The sequence below is a fragment of the Bombina bombina genome, chromosome 11 (genome assembly GCF_027579735.1).
Source record: "Bombina bombina isolate aBomBom1 chromosome 11, aBomBom1.pri, whole genome shotgun sequence".
Taxonomy (NCBI): Eukaryota; Metazoa; Chordata; class Amphibia; order Anura; family Bombinatoridae; genus Bombina; species Bombina bombina.
The window spans coordinates 62,472,590-62,497,235 of record NC_069509.1 but is presented as its reverse complement, the minus strand read 5'-3'; the positions used below and the strand labels follow the sequence as shown (position 1 = coordinate 62,497,235).

General features: G+C 36.5%; 1 protein-coding gene across 1 annotated transcript in view; it reads right to left on the bottom strand.

Annotated features, from left to right (window-relative positions):
- MEIOB (meiosis specific with OB-fold) overlaps positions 1-24,646 on the bottom strand; it is a 200,233-nt gene that overhangs the window by 23,365 nt on the left and 152,222 nt on the right. Inside the window, exon 10 of the mRNA XM_053694201.1 lies at positions 5,390-5,543. Within this exon, the coding sequence (XP_053550176.1) occupies positions 5,390-5,543 (154 nt within the window). The remainder of the gene's footprint in view (positions 1-5,389; positions 5,544-24,646) is intronic.

Genomic DNA, 24,646 nt, shown 5'->3' with positions numbered 1-24,646 from the left:
TCTCAGTTCCAGAATGTTTATCGGAAGGAGGGCTTCCTCCTGAGTCCATGAACCCTGAGCCTTCAGGGAGTTCCAGACTGCGCCCCAGCCCAGAAGGCTGGCATCTGTCGTCACTATAGTCCACTCTGGCCTGCGGAAACTCATTCCCCTGGACAGATGGACCCGAGATAACCACCAGAGAAGAGAATCCCTGGTCTCTTGATCCAGATTTAGCAGAGGGGACAAATCTGTGTAATCCCCATTCCACTGATTGAGCATGCAAAGTTGCAGCGGTCTAAGATGTAGGCGGGCAAACGGAACTATGTCCATTGCCGCTACCATTAGGCCGATTACTTCCATACACTGAGCCACTGACGGCCGAGAAGTGGAATGAAGAGCACGGCAGGAAGTTTTGATAACCTGACCTCTGTCAGAAAAATTTTCATTTCTACTGAATCTATCAGTGTTCCTAGGAAGGAAACTCTTGTGAGAGGGGAGAGAGAACTCTTTTCTTCGTTCACCTTCCACCCGTGAGACCTCAGAAAGGCCAGAACAATGTCCGTATGGGACTTGGCGACTTGAAAAGTCGATGCCTGTATCAGAATGTCGTCTAAGTAAGGAGCCACCGCTATGCCTCGTGGCCTTAGAACCGCCAGTAGGGACCCCAGAACCTTCGTAAAGATTCTTGGTGCCGTGGCTAACCCGAAGGGAAGAGCCACAAACTGGTAATGCCTGTCTAAGAAGGCGATGCAGAAATAACCCCTTTGAAATGGTTCTCAGATGCCAGAGGCCTCCTCTAGTGAAGCTGGATGTCTCAGTCTGAATTAAAACTGCACAGTTAGAGCGCTAAAATAGGCCGCTCCCACCATGTACTGGATGTCAGAGGGGCCTTAAGAAAGTACTCCTAGGAGTATCTGACTAGCCATGTGGAAACTAGACCCAAAATAAAGACTTATCTCCATCAGAGAAAAAACGTCCTATTTATGAAATCATGTAAACGTTTTGTCACTAAGTAATATGAATATTAACATGAATATTACCTTGTTTTGTAGGCATGAACCCAGTCGCTGTTAAATCACTGCATCAGGCTTACCTCAAATACACAAGGCTCTGTCAGCATTTTCTAGACTTATTCATCTCTCTAGAAATAAAAATACTGAACATACCTCAAAGCAGGTAATCTGCAGACCGTTCCCCCAACCTAAGTTTTCCCACATTCATTAGTTATGTGTGAGAACAGCAATGGACCTTAGTTACAAACCGCTAAGATCATCAAACCTCCAGGCAGAATTCTTCTTCTAATTTCTGCCTGAGAGTAAAACAGTACAACGCCGGTACCGTTTAAAAATAAACTCTTGATTGAAGGTAAAACTACACTAAGTCACCACATATCTCTTGATACTTCCTTTCTTGTCGAGAGTTGCAAGAGAATGACTGGGGGTGGCAGTTAGGGGAGGAGCTATATAGACAGCTCTGCTGTGGGTGTCCTCTTGCAACTTCCTGTTGGGAAGGAGAATATCCCACAAGTAATGGATGAACCCGTGGACTGGATACACCTTACAAGAGAAATCATATTTTGAGAACTACATGAAGATACATTTGAAAAATGTTATTGATACTGTATATAAAATCATTATAAACAATATTCCTATATTCTATAACATTCTTGCTGTAAAAAAATAATTATATATATATATATATATATATATATTTATTTATTTTTTAAATAAAAAATATAATTTTCTTCAAGGTGAAGAACAAAGGTATTTGAAGTATTTATATAATAAAAAAAAATCCAGTTTGTTTAAAATGGATATTTTATATGTCTATGTGCTTGACTGGGAAGAGCTCAAAAGTGTATGTTTGTATGTGTTTGTTGTGCTTTATCCTGAATCTTCCTTCTGATTCAGATGAAGAACTCAAGAGACAAGAAAATAAGGTACATTTACACTGCTAATTGGACTGTTAAGCGCCATCCTCACACTTGTGCTCTATAATTTTTCTTTGTTCTGTTAGGATTTTGTGATCCTATAACTTAAGTGGATTTGGGCTGCTTTTCAAGAATAGTGTGCAAGCTTCTAATTTGTCTCTAATGCCATCTTTTTAGTTTGCACATTAGTTAGCGCTATCAGGTAAATCTGGTACCCAGATTTAACCCCTTTCATCTATCTATCTATCTATCTATCTATCTATCTATCTATCTATCTATCTACTGTATATATATATATATATATATATATATATATATATATATATATATATATATATATATATATATGTGTGTGTGTGTGTGTGTGTGTGTGTATGTTTGTATTAACATACATATGTAAACATATAAACGCATATATACATACACAGATACAAATATATACACATATAATTCAAGCCCTTCCCAAAAACTTTGAAATATAACATATACCTTTTAAACCCTTTTCATACATTTATTACAATAATAAACTTATATTTTACAGTTAAAGGGACAGTCTAGTCAAAATTAAACTTTCATGATTCAGATAGGGCATGCAATTTTAAACAACTTTCCAATTTACTTCTATTATCTAATTTGCTCAATTCTTTAGATATCCTTTGTTGAAGAAATAGCAATGCACATGTGTGAGCCAATCACACAAGGCCTCTATGTGCAGCAACCAATCAGCAGCTACTGAGCATATCTAGATATGCTTTTCAGCAAGTGATATCAAGAGAATGAAGCAAATGAGATAATAGAAGTAAATTAGAAAGTTGTTTAAAATGACATGCTCTTTCTAAATCGCGAAAGAAAAAATTTGGGTTTCATGTTCCTTTAATATGTTTATATATGAGTATAATACTTTTATTTTATTATGTTTTACATGTTTTTTTATACTTTTTTTCTAGCCTTAACACTTAAAGGGACTGTAAAGTCATAACTATACATTCATGATTCAGACGACAGAGCGTACAATATTAAACAACTTTCCAATTTACTTCTATTATTTAATTTGCTTCCTTCTCTTGTTATCCTTTGCTGAAAGGTGTGTCTAGGTAAGCTCAAGAGCAGCAAAGCATTGGGTGCTAGCTGCTGATTGGTGGCTGCATATTTATGCCTATTTGTCATTGGCTTACCCCATGAGGTCAATTTATTAACAGTCGGACAAACATGATCCCCTGTAGCGGATCATGTCCGCCCGACATCGCTGAATGCCAACAGCATACGGAAACGGGCATTCAGGGCCATTCGGCCCTTAATAAATCGATGCCTATGTGTTTAGTTAGAAACCAGTAGTGCATTACTGTTACTTCAGCAAATGATACCAAGAGAATGAAGCAAATTTGATAGTAGAAGTAAACTGGAAAGATGTTTAAAATTGTATGTTCTACCTAAATCATGACATAAAAAAATAGGGTTTTATGTCCCTTTAACATCAGGTTTTCAACTTGTAATCTGAGCCATGTTTAGCACTGTCGTGATATCCATTGAAAGTATAGGGTGAACTAAAGGGATGTCAGCGATTCTAAACATTCTCTGGTTATTCAGTTTTACCATGGACTTGTAACACCAGATTGTTTACTAATCCTAGCACAGTCCAGCGATATTAATAGCGGTCCCTGTGCTATCAACAGCGACTCATTTCTATTCTAGGCTTTTGGTGGTCAACCAAAAGGTATCAGCAGCAAACAGGATGGTGTTAACTTTTATAGAACCAGATGTTTTTTTTCCCATAGGTAAGCTACAGAACATTGAAAAATATTTTTTGGCACAAGACGAATACATCAGTTCTGTTAAGTTTCAATAGCTAATTAACTTGCTTGCCAGGCTACACGTGGCAGTTTGATGAACAAACAAACACTGTAGAAAAGAATATGTTACAGAATAAAGAGAATTTAACCCAGCTGTAAAAAGTAAACAGATCAATCTCTAAAACAGGAGCATTGTTTGATTGCATTGAAAAAGTAGAGGTAACAAATTGCAAACACCTGGAAATAAGTAAAATGTAACATAATAATTAATTGGCCAAGCAAAATGATATGAAATAAATATATTTTATTTAATGTGCAATGAATGCTATAATGGAGATGTCCATATAAACTATGAGCATTCTTCAACTCATATCTCTGCTAAAGTCCACATAAAGTCCTTCTTCCTTACACGTCGCTCTTCATCTGCTGCACCTCTCTGCCAAAACACAAAATTCTCACTCAGACATACAAAGTCCTCAACTGCACTGCTCCCCCCTACATCTCAGACCTTGTCTCCAGATACTCTCTCCTGTCCCCTTCGCTCTATTGTTACCTCCTCACATTCCTGTTTACAAGACTTCTCCAGACTGGCTCCCATCTTATGGAACTCTCTGCCTTGCTCCACAAGCCTCTCCCCTAGTTTTGTAAGCTTCAAGCACTTCCTAAAGACTCTACTCTTTTTAGGGATGCATATCATATACATTAACCTTCCTATCTCCATAGCTATCTTCTCAAACCCCTTAGCATGTAAGCCTATGAGCCCAGCTGTTTGTAGATCACCTTAAGAGTTAACTACCAGTGCAACTCTAGGCAGGGCCCTCTACCCATTTGATCCCCATAAATTGTATCTTGTATACCGCCTATGTTTATATCGCTGCGGAATCTGTTGGCGCTCTTATAATACCTGATAACAATAATAATAATAATAATAAATTATTGAGATTCTGACAGTTAGATTAAACTTTCTGCGCCCAAGCAGAAAAACACTTATACCTTGACATTTTTTTGCCTTTGAGGACATCTGTAAACGTCTCTGAGCTAAAAAGAATTTATTTTCAGAAGTCTATACTCTGAATGAAGGGGACACTGTTTAACTCCATCACTGTTGAGCCCCTATATACCCCTGCACTAAAGATGTGGGGGTTTTAAATTTGAGCCTGTTCTTGCCTATTAGAAAACCTGTGATTATGTGGTTTTCCCATGGCTTTGGGCCACATGACCTCCACAGTTCTTTGCGCTGACAGAATTCAACAGTGGTATTTAAAACCATTAGAAAACGATCTTCTATGATATTTCTACAAAATAAATCTTTAAAAATCTGTACAATTAAATTAGGGGAAGGAAATCCTTCTCTTTGTTTCTCTGGGTGGAGGGCAACATTCTGCTATTATCTTAGCCAACCTTCAAAGTTCTCAAGTGGAATTTTGCGTACAGACCAAATTTCCCTCCTCGTTATTTGTATTCGCACAGCTATTTCCATGTGGTGATATAACAAGATCACTTGTAATAAGAAAGTGACCAAAGACAAACAGGAAAAATATAGTTTTCCCACACTTAGATTAAGTAAACAAGCAACAATATAATAGCTGACAATATAATCCCAAAAATTAAAATACCTTTACATTCTGTACTTCATTTGAAAATAGGGTGCAGCTTAATTAGCTTCTAGGGATCAAAATGTTAAACTTACCATCTATTTCGTATAATTTTGCTAACACTTGTATCAATATTCAGTGAAGAAACATACGCAAAAACAATGCCATATAAAGGGTTGTTTTTTTCTAAACCATGTGACGCTCTCTCTTTTATTTGCTGGACTGTGTACACATCTTTTATAGACTCCACTAAAAGAGATTTAAAAGGTGTTAAAAAAACACGTATTTTTCACAACTCAATTACAGGAAAATACAATATTTAGAGAAACAACCTTTATACAATTAAACAATAGTTTGCTAATTTCTAAAACTAAATAGCCATGAAAAAATACTATATGCTTTTTGTAACATTAATTTTTAATTATATTAAGGATTTAATTTGAATATGGGCATATTTTACTTAACTCAAGGGGTTGCCTTTTGCCTAAGATAACAAAACATGATACATGTTAACGTAACTGTATAAAGTGGTGTATTATGGGATAGTTGTGCATCAGAAGTTAATTGTTATTGCCAAGAATAATAGGTAAAGATACATTTCTCAAACATGTTTAAACTATAGTACAATAAAAATACTGTATAGAAGGTTTCTTCATAGTGTTTCAAAATAAACATTTTTTTATTTGTTCCATCTCAATATATATATAGTATAATAGTATATGCGTTTTAATGGATATCTTTGTGTTACATACACCACTAGTCTGTTAAAGATTGTCATTCTCCATTCAATAGAGTTGCAGGGAGCATTGCCATAGCAGTATTTCTACCCTAGTTTCATTTGAAATTTAAATGTTGTTATCCAACTTTTATATGTAAACACAATTAATTTGATTAACAAATTACATTTTAATAGAATTACAGTTTTTTTCATAGGCATAACTTTTTAATTTTAACATTTCTTAAAACTCATTTTGAATATATGTATCATTCATGGTTTTACAGCTAAACTCAGCTGATCTGCAGGAGCCTAATACTTGCAGGACAAGGGTAATAATTACCTCTAGAATTGTTATGTGGCGTGTTTTTTTGTTCTAGTAAATAGGCGTGTTTTTTTGTTCTAGTAAATAGGCTTGTTTATTTGTTCTAGTGAATAGGCTTGTTTATTTGTTCTAGTAAATAGGCTTGTTTATTTGTTCTAGTGAATAGGCTTGGTTATTTGTTCTAGTAAATAGGCTTGGTTATTTGTTCTAGTAAATAGGCGTGTTTTTTTGTTCTAGTAAATAGGCTTGTTTATTTGTTCTAGTAAATAGGCGTGTTTTTTTGTTCTAGTAAATAGGCTTGGTTATTTGTTCTAGTAAATAGGCGTGTTTTTTTGTTCTAGTAAATAGGCTTGTTTATTTGTTCTAGTAAATAGGCTTGGTTATTTGTTCTAGTAAATAGGCTTGTTTATTTGTTCTAGTAAATAGGCTTGGTTATTTGTTCTAGTAAATAGGCTTGTTTATTTGTTCTAGTGAATAGGCGTGTTTATTTGTTCTAGTAAATAGGCTTGGTTATTTGTTCTAGTAAATAGGCTTGTTTATTTGTTCTAGTGAATAGGCTTGGTTATTTGTTCTAGTAAATAGGCGTGTTTTTTTGTTCTAGTAAATAGGCGTGTTTTTTTGTTCTAGTAAATAGGCGTGTTTTTTTGTTCTAGTAAATAGGCTTGTTTATTTGTTCTAGTGAATAGGCTTGTTTATTTGTTCTAGTAAATAGGCTTGGTTATTTGTTCTAGTAAATAGGCTTGTTTATTTGTTCTAGTGAATAGGCTTGTTTATTTGTTCTAGTAAATAGGCTTGGTTATTTGTTCTAGTAAATAGGCTTGGTTATTTGTTCTAGTAAATAGGCTTGGTTATTTGTTCTAGTAAATAGGCGTGTTTTTTTGTTCTAGTAAATAGGCGTGTTTTTTTGTTCTAGTAAATAGGCTTGTTTATTTGTTCTAGTGAATAGGCTTGTTTATTTGTTCTAGTAAATAGGCTTGGTTATTTGTTCTAGTAAATAGGCGTGTTTATTTGTTCTAGTGAATAGGCTTGGTTATTTGTTCTAGTGAATAGGCTTGTTTATTTGTTCTAGTAAATAGGCTTGGTTATTTGTTCTAGTAAATAGGCTTGTTTATTTGTTCTAGTGAATAGGCTTGTTTATTTGTTCTAGTAAATAGGCTTGGTTATTTGTTCTAGTAAATAGGCTTGGTTATTTGTTCTAGTAAATAGGCTTGTTTATTTGTTCTAGTGAATAGGCTTGTTTATTTGTTCTAGTAAATAGGCTTGGTTATTTGTTCTAGTAAATAGGCTTGGTTATTTGTTCTAGTAAATAGGCTTGTTTATTTGTTCTAGTGAATAGGCGTGTTTTTTTGTTCTAGTAAATAGGCTTGTTTATTTGTTCTAGTGAATAGGCTTGTTTATTTGTTCTAGTAAATAGGCTTGGTTATTTGTTCTAGTAAATAGGCTATATTTTGGTGAGCTCCTTGATCCATCTTGCAATTAATATTCTGAAGGCAAGTCCAGAAGAAAGCACATACAGAAGCAATTTAACGGAACATCTATTTCCTATTCATACCATGAGATTAAACCTTTCCTGACCATATGGAGACAATTATGGCTCAGCGTTTATTTTTGGACCCACAGCCTTTATTTTTGGATGCACTTTGTGTATTTGAGGGAACATATAAATCAAATGAAAGTTCAATGGAAAGGATAAGCATTTTAAAGCAAATGTTTAAGGCTTCATGTAATAAATATAAAAGGTTTGAATACAGGCCTAACAATTTACATTTTGTTTCTAATATTTTTAGCTCTAGATATTGTTACATTATCCTCTGCTAAAACAAGCTCCATTCTATGCAAAACACCCCATTAAAGGGATATAAAACTCAAAATATTTCTTTCAAGATTCAGATAGAGAATACAATTTTAAACAACTTTCTTATTTACTTCTATTATCAATTTGTCTTCATTCTCTTGGTATCTTTTGTTGAAAAGCAGGGATCTATGCATAGAAACCGGCCCATTTCTGGAGCACTAGTTGGCAGCAGTTTTGCAAGAATGATATCTATTTGCAAGAGTTTCATATCCCTTTAAGAAAAAGCCTCACATTAGAGCATTTTATTTTTGCATGTATAGATCCCCTTAAAGCTTAATGTCCTTTGATACTAACACAACCTGTTTTTTTTCTATACTTAAAGGGACAGTTTACTAAAAAATGTTCTCCACTTTAATTTGTTCACAATGATCCACTTTACCCGCTGGAGTGTATTAAATTGTTTACAAGTATTCCCATTACCCTTATATTGGCATTTGAAATAGTTGATTTAGCCTGTGGTATCCCTACCTATCCTGAAAGTTTTTGGCCTTAAGGTCAAGCTGTGTAAACACAGCCAGTAGAAATTAAGAGTATAGAAGAGATAAAGAAATAAAATGTTAATTTTCCATTGTTCTCTCCAAGCATTGGTGATTGGTTTACGGACAGATATACGATAAAGAGGCAGGTATATGTACACAATGTGATAAAGTAATGAGATCTGATTATACCTACAGATATACGATAAAGAAGCAGGTATATGTACACAATGTGATAATGTAATGAGATCTGATTATACCTACAGATATAAGATAAAGACACATGTATATGTACACAATGTGATAATGTAATGGGATCTGATTATACCTACAGATATAAGATAAAGAAGCATGTATATGTACACAATGTGATAAAGTAATGAGATCTGATTATACCTACAGATATACGATAAAGAAGCAGGTATATGTACACAATGCGATAATGTAATGAGATCTGATTATACCTACAGATATAAGATAAAGAAGCAGGTACAGTATATGTACACAATGTGATAAAGTAATGAGATCTGATTATACCTACAGATATATACGATAAAGACACATGTATATGTACACAATGTGATAAAGTAATGAGATCTGATTATACCTACAGATATACGATAAAGAAGCAGGCATATGTACACAATGTGATAATGTAATTAGATCTGATTATACCTACAGATATAAGATAAAGACACATGTATATGTACACAATGTGATAATGTAATGAGATCTGATTATACCTACAGATATACGATAAAGAAGCAGGTATATGTACACAATGTGATAATGTAATGGGATCTGATTATACCTACAGATATAAGATAAAGAAGCATGTATATGTACACAGTGTGATAAAGTAATGAGATCTGATTATACCTACAGATATACGATAAAGAAGCATGTATATGTACACAATGTGATACAGTAATGAGATCTGATTATACCTACAGATATAAGATAAATAAGCAGGTATATGTACACAATGTGATAAAGTAATGATATCTGATTATACCTACAGATATACGATAAAGAAGCATGTAAATGTACACAATGTGATACAGTAATGAGATCTGATTATACCTACAGATATAAGATAAAGAAGCATGTATATGTACACAATGTGATACAGTAATGAGATCTGATTATACCTACAGATATAAGATAAAGACACATGTATATGTACACAATGTGATAATGTAATCAGATCTCATACCTACAGATATATACAATAAAGAAGCATGTATATGTACACAGTGTGATAAAGTAATGAGATCTGATTATACCTACAGATATACGATAAAGAAGCAGGTATATGTACACAATGTGATAAAGTAATGAGATCTGATTATACCTACAGATATACGATAAAGAAGCATGTATATGTACACAGTGTGATAAAGTAATGAGATCTGATTATACCTACAGATATGAGATAAAGACACATGTATATGTACACAATGTGATAATGTAATGAGATCTGATTATACCTACAGATATAAGATAAAGACACATCTATATGTACACAATGTGATAAAGTAATGAGATCTGATTATACCTACAGATATAAGATAAAGACATGTATATGTACACAATGTGATAATGTAATGAGATCTGATTATACCTACAGATATAAGATAAAGAAGCAGGTATATGTACACAGTGTGATAAAGTAATGAGATCTGATTATACCTACAGATATAAGATAAAGACACATGTATATGTACACAATGTGATAATGTAATGAGATCTGATTATACCTACAGATATAAGATAAAGACACATGTATATGTACACAATGTGATAAAGTAATGAGATCTGATTATACCTACAGATATACGATAAAGAAGCAGGTATATGTACACAATGTGATAATGTAATGGGATCTGATTATACCTACAGATATAAGATAAAGAAGCATGTATATGTACACAATATGATAAAGTAATGAGATCTGATTATACCTACAGATATACGATAAAGAAGCAGGTATATGTACACAATGTGATAAAGTAATGAGATCTGATTATACCTACAGATATAAGATAAAGAAGCAGGTATATGTACACAATGTGATAATGTAATGGGATCTGATTATATCTACAGATATAAGATAAAGAAGCATGTATATGTACACAATGTGATAAAGTAATGAGATCTGATTATACCTACAGATATGAGATAAAGACACATGTATATGTACACAATGTGATACAGTAATGAGATCTGATTATACCTACAGATATAAGATAAAGACACATGTATATGTACACAATGTGATAAAGTAATGAGATCTGATTATACCTACAGATATAAGATAAAGACACATGTATATGTACGCAGTATGATAATGTAATCAGATCTCATTATACCTACAGATATATACAATAAAGAAGCATGTATATGTACACAGTGTGATAAAGTAATGAGATCTGATTATACCTACAGATATACTATAAAGAAGCAGGTATATGTACACAATGTGATAATGTAATCAGAACTGATTATACCTACAGATATGAGATAAAGACACATGTATATGTACACAGTGTGATAAAGTAATGAGATCTGATTATACCTACAGATATACGATAAAGACACATGTATATGTACACAATGTGATAAAGTAATGAGATCTGATTATACCTACAGATATAAGATAAAGACACATGTATATGTACACAATGTGATAAAGTAATGCAATCTGATTATACCGACAGATATAAGATATAGACACATGTATATCTACACAATGTGATAAAGTAACGTTATCTGATTATACCTACAGATATAAGATAAAGACACATGTATATGTACACAATGTGATAAAGTAATGAGATCTGATTATACCTACAGATATACGATAAAGAAGCAGGTATATGTACACAATGTGATAATGTAATGGGATCTGATTATACCTACAGATATAAGATAAAGAAGCAGGTACATGTACACAGTGTGATAAAGTAATGAGATCTGATTATACCTACAGATATGAGATAAAGACACATGTATATGTACACAATGTGATAATGTATTGAGATCTGACTATACCTACAGATATAAGATAAATACACATGTATATGTACACAATGTGATAATGTAATGAGATCTGATTATACCTACAGATATAAGATAAAGAAGCAGGTATATGTACACAGTGTGATAAAGTAATGAGCTCTGATTATACCTACAAGCTCAACCCATTTTATTAGGTTGTGGCTTCAAACCACAAAATCAGCTAATTCATATACACAAATAAACCTAAAAAGCAAATCTCATACATTTTATACTCTCCAGCTGGTAAAAAAAGTAATTGGAAACACATTAAGGGAAAACAATTTTATAGTATACTGTCCCTTTAAAGGGTCAGTAAACTCAGTCGATGTTAAAGATAAGTATAAACTCCTATATATACTTAGAATCTAACCGCATAGTGCATTTATCGATAAAATAGCTTCAAACCTGTTTTATTCCGTTTTTATTTTTGCATCCTAACCGTTTCTTTTTGTCCGTTCTCCAACCCCTCCACGGCGTCTCCAATGTGGGCGGTATAGACTTACTCTGTACTTCCCACATGTAAATGATGTGACGTAACTCTATCCTCCCACAAAAGCTCGATCACGCTCGTGTGTATGTCATCTCTACTTCCCTATAATTCTACTGAATATTTGTTTTTTGACATATGGGTCTGAAAAATTATGTGTATACATGATAGTATGTGAATCAAATACAATGAATGGATTCATTTGGATAATTAGCTATCAGTGAGATTATTATACCTGTTTATGGTCAGGATGGAGAGCGGATAGATTTACTGTTAGCGAGAGATGCGTCTTTACTAGAATCCACTGCGCAATGAGCGTGATCTATTAGATGCAATATTGTAAGCATCGAACGCTTAGCGTGGACGTCTAATTGGGGGCATGCGCAGAACGAAAGCAGGAGAACTTGAAGTCACTGTGCGCGCGCTGGCAAACAAGGTAAATAGCTCGACCGATATTAACGTTATTGGGTAAATGTACATTCTTGAATTAGATGAAAAAAAGCAGCGGTAGAGAAGGCAGACTGTGAATACACAAGCGGTACAACTTTCAATCTAAATTAGATAACTAAAAAAAAAGGTTTTGCATAATTTGATGAATGAAAGTCTACTTAAATACATGTTGCATATTGAAAAACGGCAATTGAAATTTGGAGTATACTGTCCCTTTAAGGCAAAATGTATCATGATTGCTGGCTGACAGGTTTCATAAGTAGTGATCCTGTCTGCCTGCAACTGCCAAATCACTGCTGCATAAAGTGGCAAACGTAACATTGCACAAGAGCTTTCTTGTGCAATGCTGCCTAATGCTCTCGCACAACCAATAGCACAAGAGCAGGGCATGTCAATCAATCTGGACGAGCAAGTGTTGGGGTGATTGATCACACCACTTCTGAGGTGCAAAAGGAGCAGTTTCTGCTTCTTATATTTCTGGCTGCATTCCACATAGCCTCAGAAGCTGACAATGCAGCTTAATACATGTAATCCTTAGTCACTTTAAAGGGACAGTCTACTCAAAATAAAACTTTCATGATTCAGATAGGGCATGCAATTTTTTTATTTTTTTTATTTCTTTATTTATATCCAACACAGTAGTCTGGCAGGTAACAATACAGAAAACAAAGAAAATGTAGCAAGATACAATAAAGCAAAGAAAGTAAAGCTTATGTCCCATACCCTGGACATAGCCGTTGTACAAACCATCTTCATAGAAACAATTTTCAGCTCTAACTTCTGGTTACGAATTTCTAGAACTAAACCAGTATATCTAATCATAACTAAAGAACAGCCAGAAAGTAGAGAAAACTATTCTGTATTTACAATCTATACTTTGTTGGATTTTTAATTATTTTTTACACAAACTGACATATATCACAAAAACCACAACAACACAAAAAAAAAAAAAAAAAAGAAACGGGGACAAAAAAAAACAAAACCCATTTCCAGCCGTGACAGGACAATAGTTAACACCACACCACAAACAAACAACCCGAAGGAAAAAAAAAAAAAAGCCCCCTCACCACCTCCCCAACAGAACCAATTCAGAATCACGTAGGGGATATATCAAACAATCAATTTCAGTAGTGGGGAGTATTTTAATAAATGCTGATCATTTGGAGAAGAACCTGGTAATATCCTCATGATTATCAATCCTAAGATTATGTTGTTCGAGGATACATTGCTTCTTTAAACAATTTTTAATTTCTGAAATACTGGGGACCGAACGCATTTTCCATTTTTTAAAAATAAGATATCTGACCGCCAGTATAGTTATATTGATCAATTTAGTGTTGAGCTGCTTGTCCTCTGGCTTAGAAAAAAGAAAAAAAACATTTATGTCTAACAACTTTAACGAGGAAAGCTTTAAAATTTTACGAAGCCAGAATTGAACTCTGAGCCAGACATTCCTGATCTTTGGGCAGGTCCATAACATGTGCAGAAGGCCCGCAGAAAAAAGCGAACACTTCGGACAAGTAATAAAATTAGTTTCCCCACATCTGATACCCTTTTCTGGTGTAAAATATGTCATATAAAGCAACTTCACGTGGGATTCTCTCCATGTAGCCGATAAGGTTGTCCGAGCCACCTCCTGAATTGAGCAAAGAGGTAAATCAGAGTCTATTTCTTTAAACAATAGTGTAGCCCATTTAACAACAATTTTATCCAAATTAATTATACCTCTATCGGATACCAGAGTCGTATAGCATGGTGAGATCGACAAAGCTCCATTCTTAATAAAGATGAGCCACTTTTCCAATTGCCCCAGAGACCAGTTCCAGCCATAATCTTTCACTAATTCTGTAACATAGTGTCTGGCTTGAAGATAGGCAAAGAAATCTCTATGTGGGAGATTAAATTCTAACCTAAGCACATCAAAAGATTTGATACAGCATTTTTCTAAATCAAGCAATTGGAAAGCTTTACCAAGCCCTAGATTGTGCCATTTTAAGAAAATTGCTGATGGCGTACCAGCCTGGAATTGTGGGTTCCCTAGAAATGGTAAAAATCTTGATACACGATGTTCTATGCCTAACAACTTGTAAACCTTTTTCCAAGCCAAAACTAAATTATATATTGTTTTATATCTTTTAATTTGGGATGGGATATCAGAGGGATCCATATGCATAAGCGCCACCGGTGAAAGAGGATGCAAGATACTACTCTCCAGATCGTTATTTGTTACGTAGTTATGGACATATAACCAATCTGCTATGATACGTGTCAAAAATGCATAGTTATATGCTCTTAAATCAGGTAAAGCCAAACCTCCCGCATCCAGTGGTAAAAAAAGTTTCGCCAATGAAATTCTGGGTTTCCTTTCTTGCCATAAAAACAACCGCAATTGTGTGTTAAATAAAGTAATATCCTTTTTTTTTAGGAACAAAGGGATGTTCTGAAGGACGTAAAGTATTTTAGGCAGCAAAATCATCTTGTACGCTGCTATACGTCCAGATAACGAAAGGGGTAGATTCTGCCAGTTCTTAAGAACTAACCTAACTTTATTTAATACAGGCAGGATATTCAGAGAATACCAGGTATCAGGGTTTCTTGAAATATTTATACCCAGATATTTGAATGAATCCTTAACTATAGAAAAAGGTACATTTGTAGGAGAGTTGTCTGTTTGTCGGATCCAAAGGAGTTCAGATTTGCTTATGTTCACTTTATATCCTGAAAAAGAACCAAACTTTTGTATAATTATCAGGAGGGTTTCTAGATTCCTGCTTATATTGGCTAAATAAAGAAGAATATCATCCGCATACAAGGAAATTTTTAACTCCCGCCTGGCGACCACAATGCCCTCAAGCTTCTGCCTTATCATTATAGCCAGAGGTTCAATAGCAATATTAAAGAGGAGCGGGGAAAGGGGACACCCCTGCCTGGTCCCCCTTTGCAAAGTTATCTCTGAAGATAACTGGCTATTAACTATCAACCTAGTGGAGGCCGTATGGCAAAGCTTTTCAATAAACTTTGAGAACTTAACTTTCAGCCCAAACTGTTCTAAAGAAAATAGAAGATGATCATGATGGACTGAATCAAAAGCCTTTTCGGCATCTATGGCTAATACTGCTAAGTCGACATTACTTCCTTCCCTACCTTGATCAGAGACCGTTGTATTAAAAAAGAAGTCCAAGGTGAGCAGGAGTTCCCTTATCTTGGCCGCGGAATTCCTATTTTTCATAAACCCAGCCTGATCTAAGTTGATAATGGACGGCAGAAGGGACTGTAATCGCCGTGCAAGAATTGTAGCTATAAGTTTGTAGTCCGTGTTCATCAGGGCAATCGGTCTATAAGATTCTATCATTTTTGGATCCTTTCCCTTTTTCAAAATCAGAGACGTAAATGACGCTGTAAAGCTAGCTGTAGGTTCATTCCCATCTATATATATATGGTTAAAAAGTGAGGTTAGATATAGTGTTATGGTAGCAGCTACTGTTTTGTAGAACTCATTAGGTATTGCATCCGGGCCAGGTGCTTTGTTAGACGACAGGTTATGGATAGCCTTAGCTACTTCTGCATCAGTAATAGGAGACTCAAGTTCCTTCATTAAATCTGAAGATAGAGATGGAAATGTGATATCTGACCAGAACTTCAGGCGCTCCAAAACATTAGATGGTTTAGCCGAATATATGTATTTATAATAGTCGTGAACCAGATCCTGTGGGGCGCTAACTGTTTGACCATGTCTATAAAGTACATCAATTAATTGAGAACCTAGGCCCTGCTTAACTAGTCTCGCTAACAGTTTTCCCGACTTATTCCCATATCTATATAATTTTGCTGAGAGTCGAACATCTTTTTGAGTGGATTTATAAGTTAAAAATGAATCTCTTGCCTCTAAGGCATTGATATATTTTACCCATTGTTGTGGCGCCTTTCCCAGTAGATATGAATTGTAGGCATTTATAACTGCCCGGAGAAGTTCGCTCTCCTGTTTTTTAAAGTTCTTAGTACGCCTAATGTTATAAGCAAGAATTTCCCCTCTCATCACTGCTTTGGCCGTTTCCCAAAACAGGGAAGGCCGATTTATGGCTTCAGCATTAAACCGAGCAAAGTCCGCAAGCTTGATTTCCAGAAAACTTTTAAACTTAGGATCGGAAGATAAGAACCTAGGATAGGAAAAACGATTATTCATATGTGAGGGAGAACCCGGATAAAGTTCAAAACATATTGGAGCATGGTCAGAAACCACAATAGGCAAGATTTGAGCCAGTACCTTTTGACTACATAGTCTTTCATCCACCAAAAATAAGTCAATGCGTGACAGGGATTTGTGTGCTTTTGAGAGGCACGTAAAATCACGGGTATCCGGGTTTTGAAGCCTCCAGATATCCCTTACTCTCAAATTGGAGAAAATCCTAGCAAACATTTTTGCCTCAAGATTATCTTTTTTAGTTTTTTTAGAAGACATTTGCTGCCTCATTCTATCTATCGGGTATTGTGGCGCCATATTGAAATCGCCTTCTAATATCAGAAGACCCTCTGCACACGTCATGAGCCTGGCTTGTAGTGCATCCCAAAATGTCATATCAAAAACGTTTGGAGCATAGACATTACATAACGTATACAAGACATTAGAAATCTTAATTTTCAAAATAATGTATCTCCCCTCTTCATCTGACAGGCTCTGAAGTACCTCATAATTGAAATTCTTCCCCAAAAGGACAGCAACTCCACCTTTGCGGTTACAGCTGGCAGAAAAGAAAACCTCCCTAACCCAAGAAGGTTTAAGCTTAAGGACTTCCTGCGTCTTCAGATGGGTTTCTTGTAGAAAGGCAATCGAAGTGCCTATTTTCCTAAGATACGAAATTATCGTTTTTCTCTTACAGGGAGTGCAGAATTATTAGGCAAATTAGTATTTTGACCACATCATCCTCTTTATGCATGTTGTCTTACTCCAAGCTGTATAGGCTCGAAAGCCTACTAACAATTAAGCATATTAGGTGATGTGCATCTCTGTAATGAGAAGGGGTGTGGTCTAATGACATCAACACCCTATATCAGGTGTGCATAATTATTAGGCAACTTCCTTTCCTTTGGCAAAATGGGTCAAAAGAAGGACTTGACAGGCTCAGAAAAGTCAAAATAGTGAGATATCTTGCAGAGGGATGCAGCACTCTTAAAATTGCAAAGCTTCTGAAGCGTGATCATCGAACAATCAAGCGTTTTATTCAAAATATTCAACAGGGTCGCAAGAAACGTGTGGAAAAACCAAGGCGCAAAATAACTGCCCATGAACTGAGAAAAGTCAAGCGTGCAGCTGCCAAGATGCCACTTGCCACCAGTTTGGCCATATTTCAGAGCTGCAACATCACTGGAGTGCCCAAAAGCACAAGGTGTGCAATACTCAGAGACATGGCCAGGGTAAGAAAGGCTGAAAGACGACCACCACTGAACAAGACACACAAGCTGAAACATCAAGACTGGGCCAAGAAATATCTCAAGACTAATTTTTCTAAGGTTTTATGGACTGATGAAATGAGAGTGAGTCTTGATGGGCCAGATGGATGGGCCCGTGGCTGGATTGGTAAAGGGCAGAGAGCTCCAGTCCGACTCAGACGCCAGCAAGGTGGAGGTGGAGTACTGGTTTGGGCTGGTATCATCAAAGATGAGCTTGTGGGGCCTTTTCGGGTTGAGGATGGAGTCAAGCTCAACTCCCAGTCCTACTGCCAGTTTCTGGAAGACACCTTCTTCAAGCAGTGGTACAGGAAGAAGTCTGCATCCTTCAAGAAAAACATGATTTTCATGCAGGACAATGCTCCATCACACGCGTCCAAGTACTCCACAGCGTGGCTGGCAAGAAAGGGTATAAAAGAAGAAAATCTAATGACATGGCCTCCTTGTTCACCTGATCTGAACCCCATTGAGAACCTGTGGTCCATCATCAAATGTGAGATTTACAAGGAGGGAAAACAGTACACCTCTCTGAACAGTGTCTGGGAGGCTGTGGTTGCTGCTGCACGCAATGTTGATGGTGAACAGATCAAAACACTGACAGAATCCATGGATGGCAGGCTTTTGAGTGTCCTTGCAAAGAAAGGTGGCTATATTGGTCACTGATTTGTTTTTGTTTTGTTTTTGAATGTCAGAAATGTATATTTGTGAATGTTGAGATGTTATATTGGTTTCACTGGTAAAAATAAATAATTGAAATGGGTATATATTTGTTTTTTGTTAAGTTGCCTAATAATTATGCACAGTAATAGTCACCTGTACACACAGATATCCCCCTAAAATAGCTATAACTAAAAACAAACTAAAAACTACTTCCAAAACTATTCAGCTTTGATATTAATGAGTTTTTTGGGTTCATTGAGAACATGGTTGTTGTTCAATAATAAAATGAATCCTCAAAAATACAACTTGCCTAATAATTCTGCACTCCCTGTAATAGAAGATGTGAGACCTCCTATGTTCCAAGAGGTGAATTTAATCCCATTCATTTTACCAACTTTCTAAATTCGATGTAAGGGACGGTGGTGAGGGAGGAGAAGAAAGAGAAAAAGAGAAAAAAAAAAAACCCAAGCACAAAAGACAATACAAAGAACATAAACCAGACGACTAGAGACCCTAAATCGTCTGTTTCCCTGACCTGAAAGGAGTCCATCATAGTAATGTAACAATGAACTAATCTTAGCTCTTCTAAGACTAGGCAATTAACTCACTTCCTATCTATGTGGTTGTGCAATTCTTAATAAAAAAGGCTTCTGTGGTAGTGGCATTGTCAAAAAAATATAAAGTATTGTCATAAAATAACCGAAGCCTAGCAGGATGTACAATCGTTGCACGCAGTCCATGCTGTATAAATTTAGTACATACTGGAGCAAGCTCCCTTCTTTTTGAAGCAGTGTCTGCTGCATAATCCTGGAACAATAAAAATGTTTTTCCCTCAAGTAATATAGGTTGGTTTTTTTTTAAACACTTGTAGAAAGGTAACTTTATCTTTATAGTTAAAAAATTTGGCTATGATTGGTCTTGGCCTCGTATTGTTTTTGGAAGGAGATGCTATTCCTAGCCTATGCACCCGTTCTATGACAATATCTGGGTAGGTCTCAGGTATATTCAGCAGAGCTGGTAATGTTTTGGTAATTAATTTATTTAAATCTTCGAACTGCTTCCCCTCAGGGACCCCTATTACTCTTAGGTTGTTATGTCTAGCACGATTTTCCAAGTCTTCTACTTTGTTTTGTAACTTAAGAAGGGCTGAGGAAGTATTTTCTATCTTGGTGTTATGGGCTAGGGTAAGATCTTCAAGATCAGATACTCTCTGTTCTACCTCAGAGAATCTCTCTGAGAATTGTTTTACTTCTGAGACTAGTTGTGCGATATCATATTTGATCTCACATTTAAGAGAGTCAAACTTGGGTGCAAGGGCCAGAGATATATCTGCAACTAAAGATTGTAAATCAATGGGCTCATGTGTATTTGGGAATTCACGTGCAGACGTCTGTAGATCGCCAACCGCCTCTGAAATAAACTTGGTTTTCCTATCCCTCTGTCTAGCCGACATGGCCGAAGGTGAAGTTTTAGATTGTGAATGTAAAAATTTATCCATATACTTGTGAGGATAGGGAGTGAGGGACAGCAAAAAAAAAAAAAAAAAAAAAAGGGATTAATGGGGGAAAAGAAACCCCACAGGAGAAAAAAAGGAAGGGTGTGATGGAAGTGTAAAGTTGTGCTTCCTCCTAAAAACTCCCTCTGGTGTGTTATCAGAAGGAGTGTGAACTAAAAAGTGAAGAAAGGGGGGGCGGAGCTAGCCTGGTAGCCGAGCGGTCGCACTTTTCTTCAGCTCCTACAACTCATATACCTAAAGTATTTTATTCGACTGCTCGGCATACCAGACTACCAACTACTGACACATTTGAGTAACTGGGGCGCCCACCGAGTCGGATGAGCTTTTTTGGAACCCCAGGAGAGACCATAAACCTTAAGATTTGCAGGAGGCTTTGGCTAGCAGTAACTTTGTAGCGGCCATCTTGGGGATCACATACTACCTGCGCAGTATGGAGATGACGGCGATTATAAGTGCCTTAGAAGCCTTTTCGATTAACATGGATAGACACTTTTGGGATCTCAAGCGAGAATTCACAACCTTACAGTACCAAACTCTAGTAGCTCTCAGACAACCTGCAGAGGTAAACTTCTACCTAGAGATCCGGACCGGCAATCAGGAGACTCCGGCGGAGGCCCATCGCTCCTTGAGTGCGGTGACTTCTGCGGAGCTTGAGACCTACACGGGAGTTCCCGTGGATTCAGAGGGGAGCCTCTCAGACTCGGTCACACTCAAGCAACAGCCCAGTAACAGGACGGTGCTAATGAAACAAGTAAGCACACGCTCACAGGGCAACACATGCTGCGACACAGGGAAATCCCAACCCATAGCCGAACCTCTCTCCACTACTCACATAGAGCTACAGCTTATATCCCAAGTAAAGCCCTTCAGGTCAGAGCCGCACTCTGCTACTAGAATTGCTCCTATCCTGGACCGATGCAGCACATCCCCCTCACTAAAAATAGCTCCCGGGCTGGGGATCATATATAGCGTAAAAGACCTCTCCAGTCACGAACGGAATGCCCTCCATCTCTCCCTTTCGCAGTTGTCTCACTTCACTAATGGAATCCACCTAGAGACAGTACTGACGTGGAGGACCTATCTAGATCTACCGCATGTCCCCAGAGTGAATCTACCACTGACCAGACTAAAATTGTGTAACGATCTGAGAAGTTCCAAGCTTGAGGCCCCATATGAGATTAGGTGGTTCAGAAAGCTAGGAGTAGGTTAAATTCATCAACTATGTCGGACAGACACTCAGGCGCAGAAGTCCTTTCAGTTACCACAAACTCTCTTCTCACTTCTGGAACTTACTGCTTGACACAATGCCATGCGGAGTCCCCTTCTTTTTTTTTTTTTTTTGTTCCAGCAAGCTTGAGTTTATATAACATGTCACCCAGCTAATAACTCTCTAGGATTTGCGGTATCAACCTACATGCTGCTTCCATGACTGGTGTGGGGTTCACAGGTCGCTGATGGTATAGTTTGCTTTACTGGACTCCCTATGGGACTTTTATTGCCTACTTTGCTTTTTTTGTGTGTCCCTTATGTTTGTTCCGTACCAAAGTCCCTACGAGACATTCCCCTGGCCATCTGTTTCAGTTTAGATGAGCTTCGGGACTTTACAGATTTAGCCCGGTCAGGAGCCTGATAGTAATGTATATATTAAGTAGGGAAATCATAAGCCTCCACATCTGAGACTTTATGAACATTATTTAAGACTTTCAGTTTTTCCTAATACATACCCTTTGAAAATCAGGGTCCAGTGTTCGTTTTAGTTTAATTACCCTATATTTCTAGTTTTACTAAGGGTTGTCGACATATACAATAATTAAGTTCATGTCTAATATACTTGCACTTTGATATATGCCTTATTTCTTTGTAGCTGCTCCTTAGCAATTTCCTATAGAGGCATCTGTTATCTAATTATCTGAGTGTATACCTTGCAGATGTTATTTTTATGGTCTGATAGTTGAATCAATGTCGCAGTTCATACTTTTTAGATGCTCACTTCAAACAGTCAGGGATGAGTCGCTTGCTAATTGTTAGTCATGTCACACCAGGTCACCCTTAATTGGTATAGATAGACAAGAGGACCCATAATTGCGGTCACCCCATAATCCCCAAATTCCATAGAACCAATTCTAGATAACCCTAGAGTATATAAAGGAGCTTGGAGTAGGCGCTCTTTCACTCCTTAAGGAACTGTTAACTCTGTGGCTTGCTATTCTGATATATCCCACTCTATATTAGCCGTTTGGAGTCTACTTGACAGTATAATCCTTAATACCCACTGATGTCTTAGATATCCCACCCCCATTACTAATTAAACTGCCCTACCGCATAACTCTAATCCTCTCAGCATAAGAATGTTCTAGTTTGAATATGGTGTCCAACCTTCAAAGCCTGTTATCTACCTATTCCACACACATCTACTTTAGTATCCATTGTATTTCCCACCACTATTATTTTTATTCAGTAAAATTAATCCACTTGTAGCCAGGGTGTTTAAGAAGATGGCTCTCTGTCTATATCCATACAGTAAGCCGAATGATAGAGCCGTATATTATTATTGACAATACCCCTCTGTGCATACTTTCAGTTTGGTTTTATGCAATGTTATTATATGTACAACCCCTTGACTTCAACTGACATTGAGTTTAGCGTAGGCGTTATATGTTTCTGTTGATATTTTTGGCAACCCTTAAGTTAAGGCCTGTAACATGACACTCGTTCCCACATGTTCTATATGTTGCCCTCAGACAGGTTACATTTGAATGTATATACTCTCAAAAATACTTATGCATACCTAGAAAGTTTACAGATAGCAAACATAACTTATGTTTACTCATTCAAGACCAGTCCTGATGCTGGAGTCAATCCTTCTATAGTGATGTGCTAGTGGGCCAAAGATCATGTCCTTAGAGTATAATTCTTTAATTCCTAGAGCGGTACACTAGATTGTATTAACAGTGAAATAGCCCGGCTGCTGCATATCATATAGAGCCCTACACACGAGTTTTGACTGGACCCTATCACTATAACTCTGACATAAGTAGGATTATATGAGACTATTATACGCTATAGATATACTTTGTATCATACATCATAGTACCCTGTGTGAACTATGTCCCTATCTATTGACTGAACATACAACAGGCTTTTCCTTTGAAGTATGCCCCTTTGTTTGAGTATGGAATATAACTATTGTATACTCCCCTCACTACATCAGCCCGGTAATTTATAAGACTCCGCCCCCCCATTACATCCCCCCTCCCCACTCCACTTCGAGCGGCTCTTGCCCGCTGCACTCCCTTTCCCCCCCCCCCCCTGCTAACTTGGTCCAAACGTGGCCAAACAAAATCCAACCCCCAATTGCCCTAACCATTTTTTCTTTTTCAACCTAAATAACCATATGAACAGCAATTTGGGGACCATGCCTATTATATATAAAAACGAGGTTCCAATACCTTTTATAACTATACAGGTCACATATCTCTCATAATTGTACCCTTGCTCGCTGGATATAGGCTGTAAACATAATTACTTATAACATTTGTAATGTGAAAAACCTAACACAGGTTTATATTATATCATTATAGTTTTGATGTTAATCCAGTGGTTTACTAACTCCATTCTCAGAAAGGTTTTGTATTTACTTTGTTGCTATGTTTTTAGATATATAATTCATGACTTGCTGTTACATTTTCATTGTCACTGGATGACTATTTCCTGTAATATTTTGTTTAACCTCAATAAAAATATACAAAAAAAAAAAAAAAAAAAAGTGAAGAAAGATCAGTCCTGTCGATGACACAGGGAAAAGAGAACCACTTTTAACCAATTTTTGTATTTTATGCCTTTGATTTAGACAGGACAGGGGTATAGACCATGCCTTAGATACAGGAACTAGATACAATTAAAAATGTATGTATAGTACTTCCTAAGTTCCACCGACCAAGGTAGAACAATATTCACAATGTCCCTGGGCCTTAATTGAATACACTCACAACAAACAGAATATATCAACTATTATGGCAATTACAATACATCGACTCTACACAATTACCTAGACCATCTTTCTAGGGAGGAGGAAAAAAAAGAAAACAAGAAGAGAAAACAACAACAAAAAAAGGGACCAAGAAAAAAAATATAATTTTCCCCTCTCCTTCCCCTTCTCTCCTCCCTCCTTCCCCCCTCCCCTTTTTTAGCTTAGCAACTTGACAGCACTTTAAGTAGAAGTTATAGCCATAAAGATATTATCACAGAATGTCGCCTATATACTGAAATATAGGCTATGTACCAAGCTCTAACTTCCAACAGCCTGTATAGAGCTATGCAACAAATTTAAAGGTGCCCTAATAGGTGTAGAAGCTAACAACAC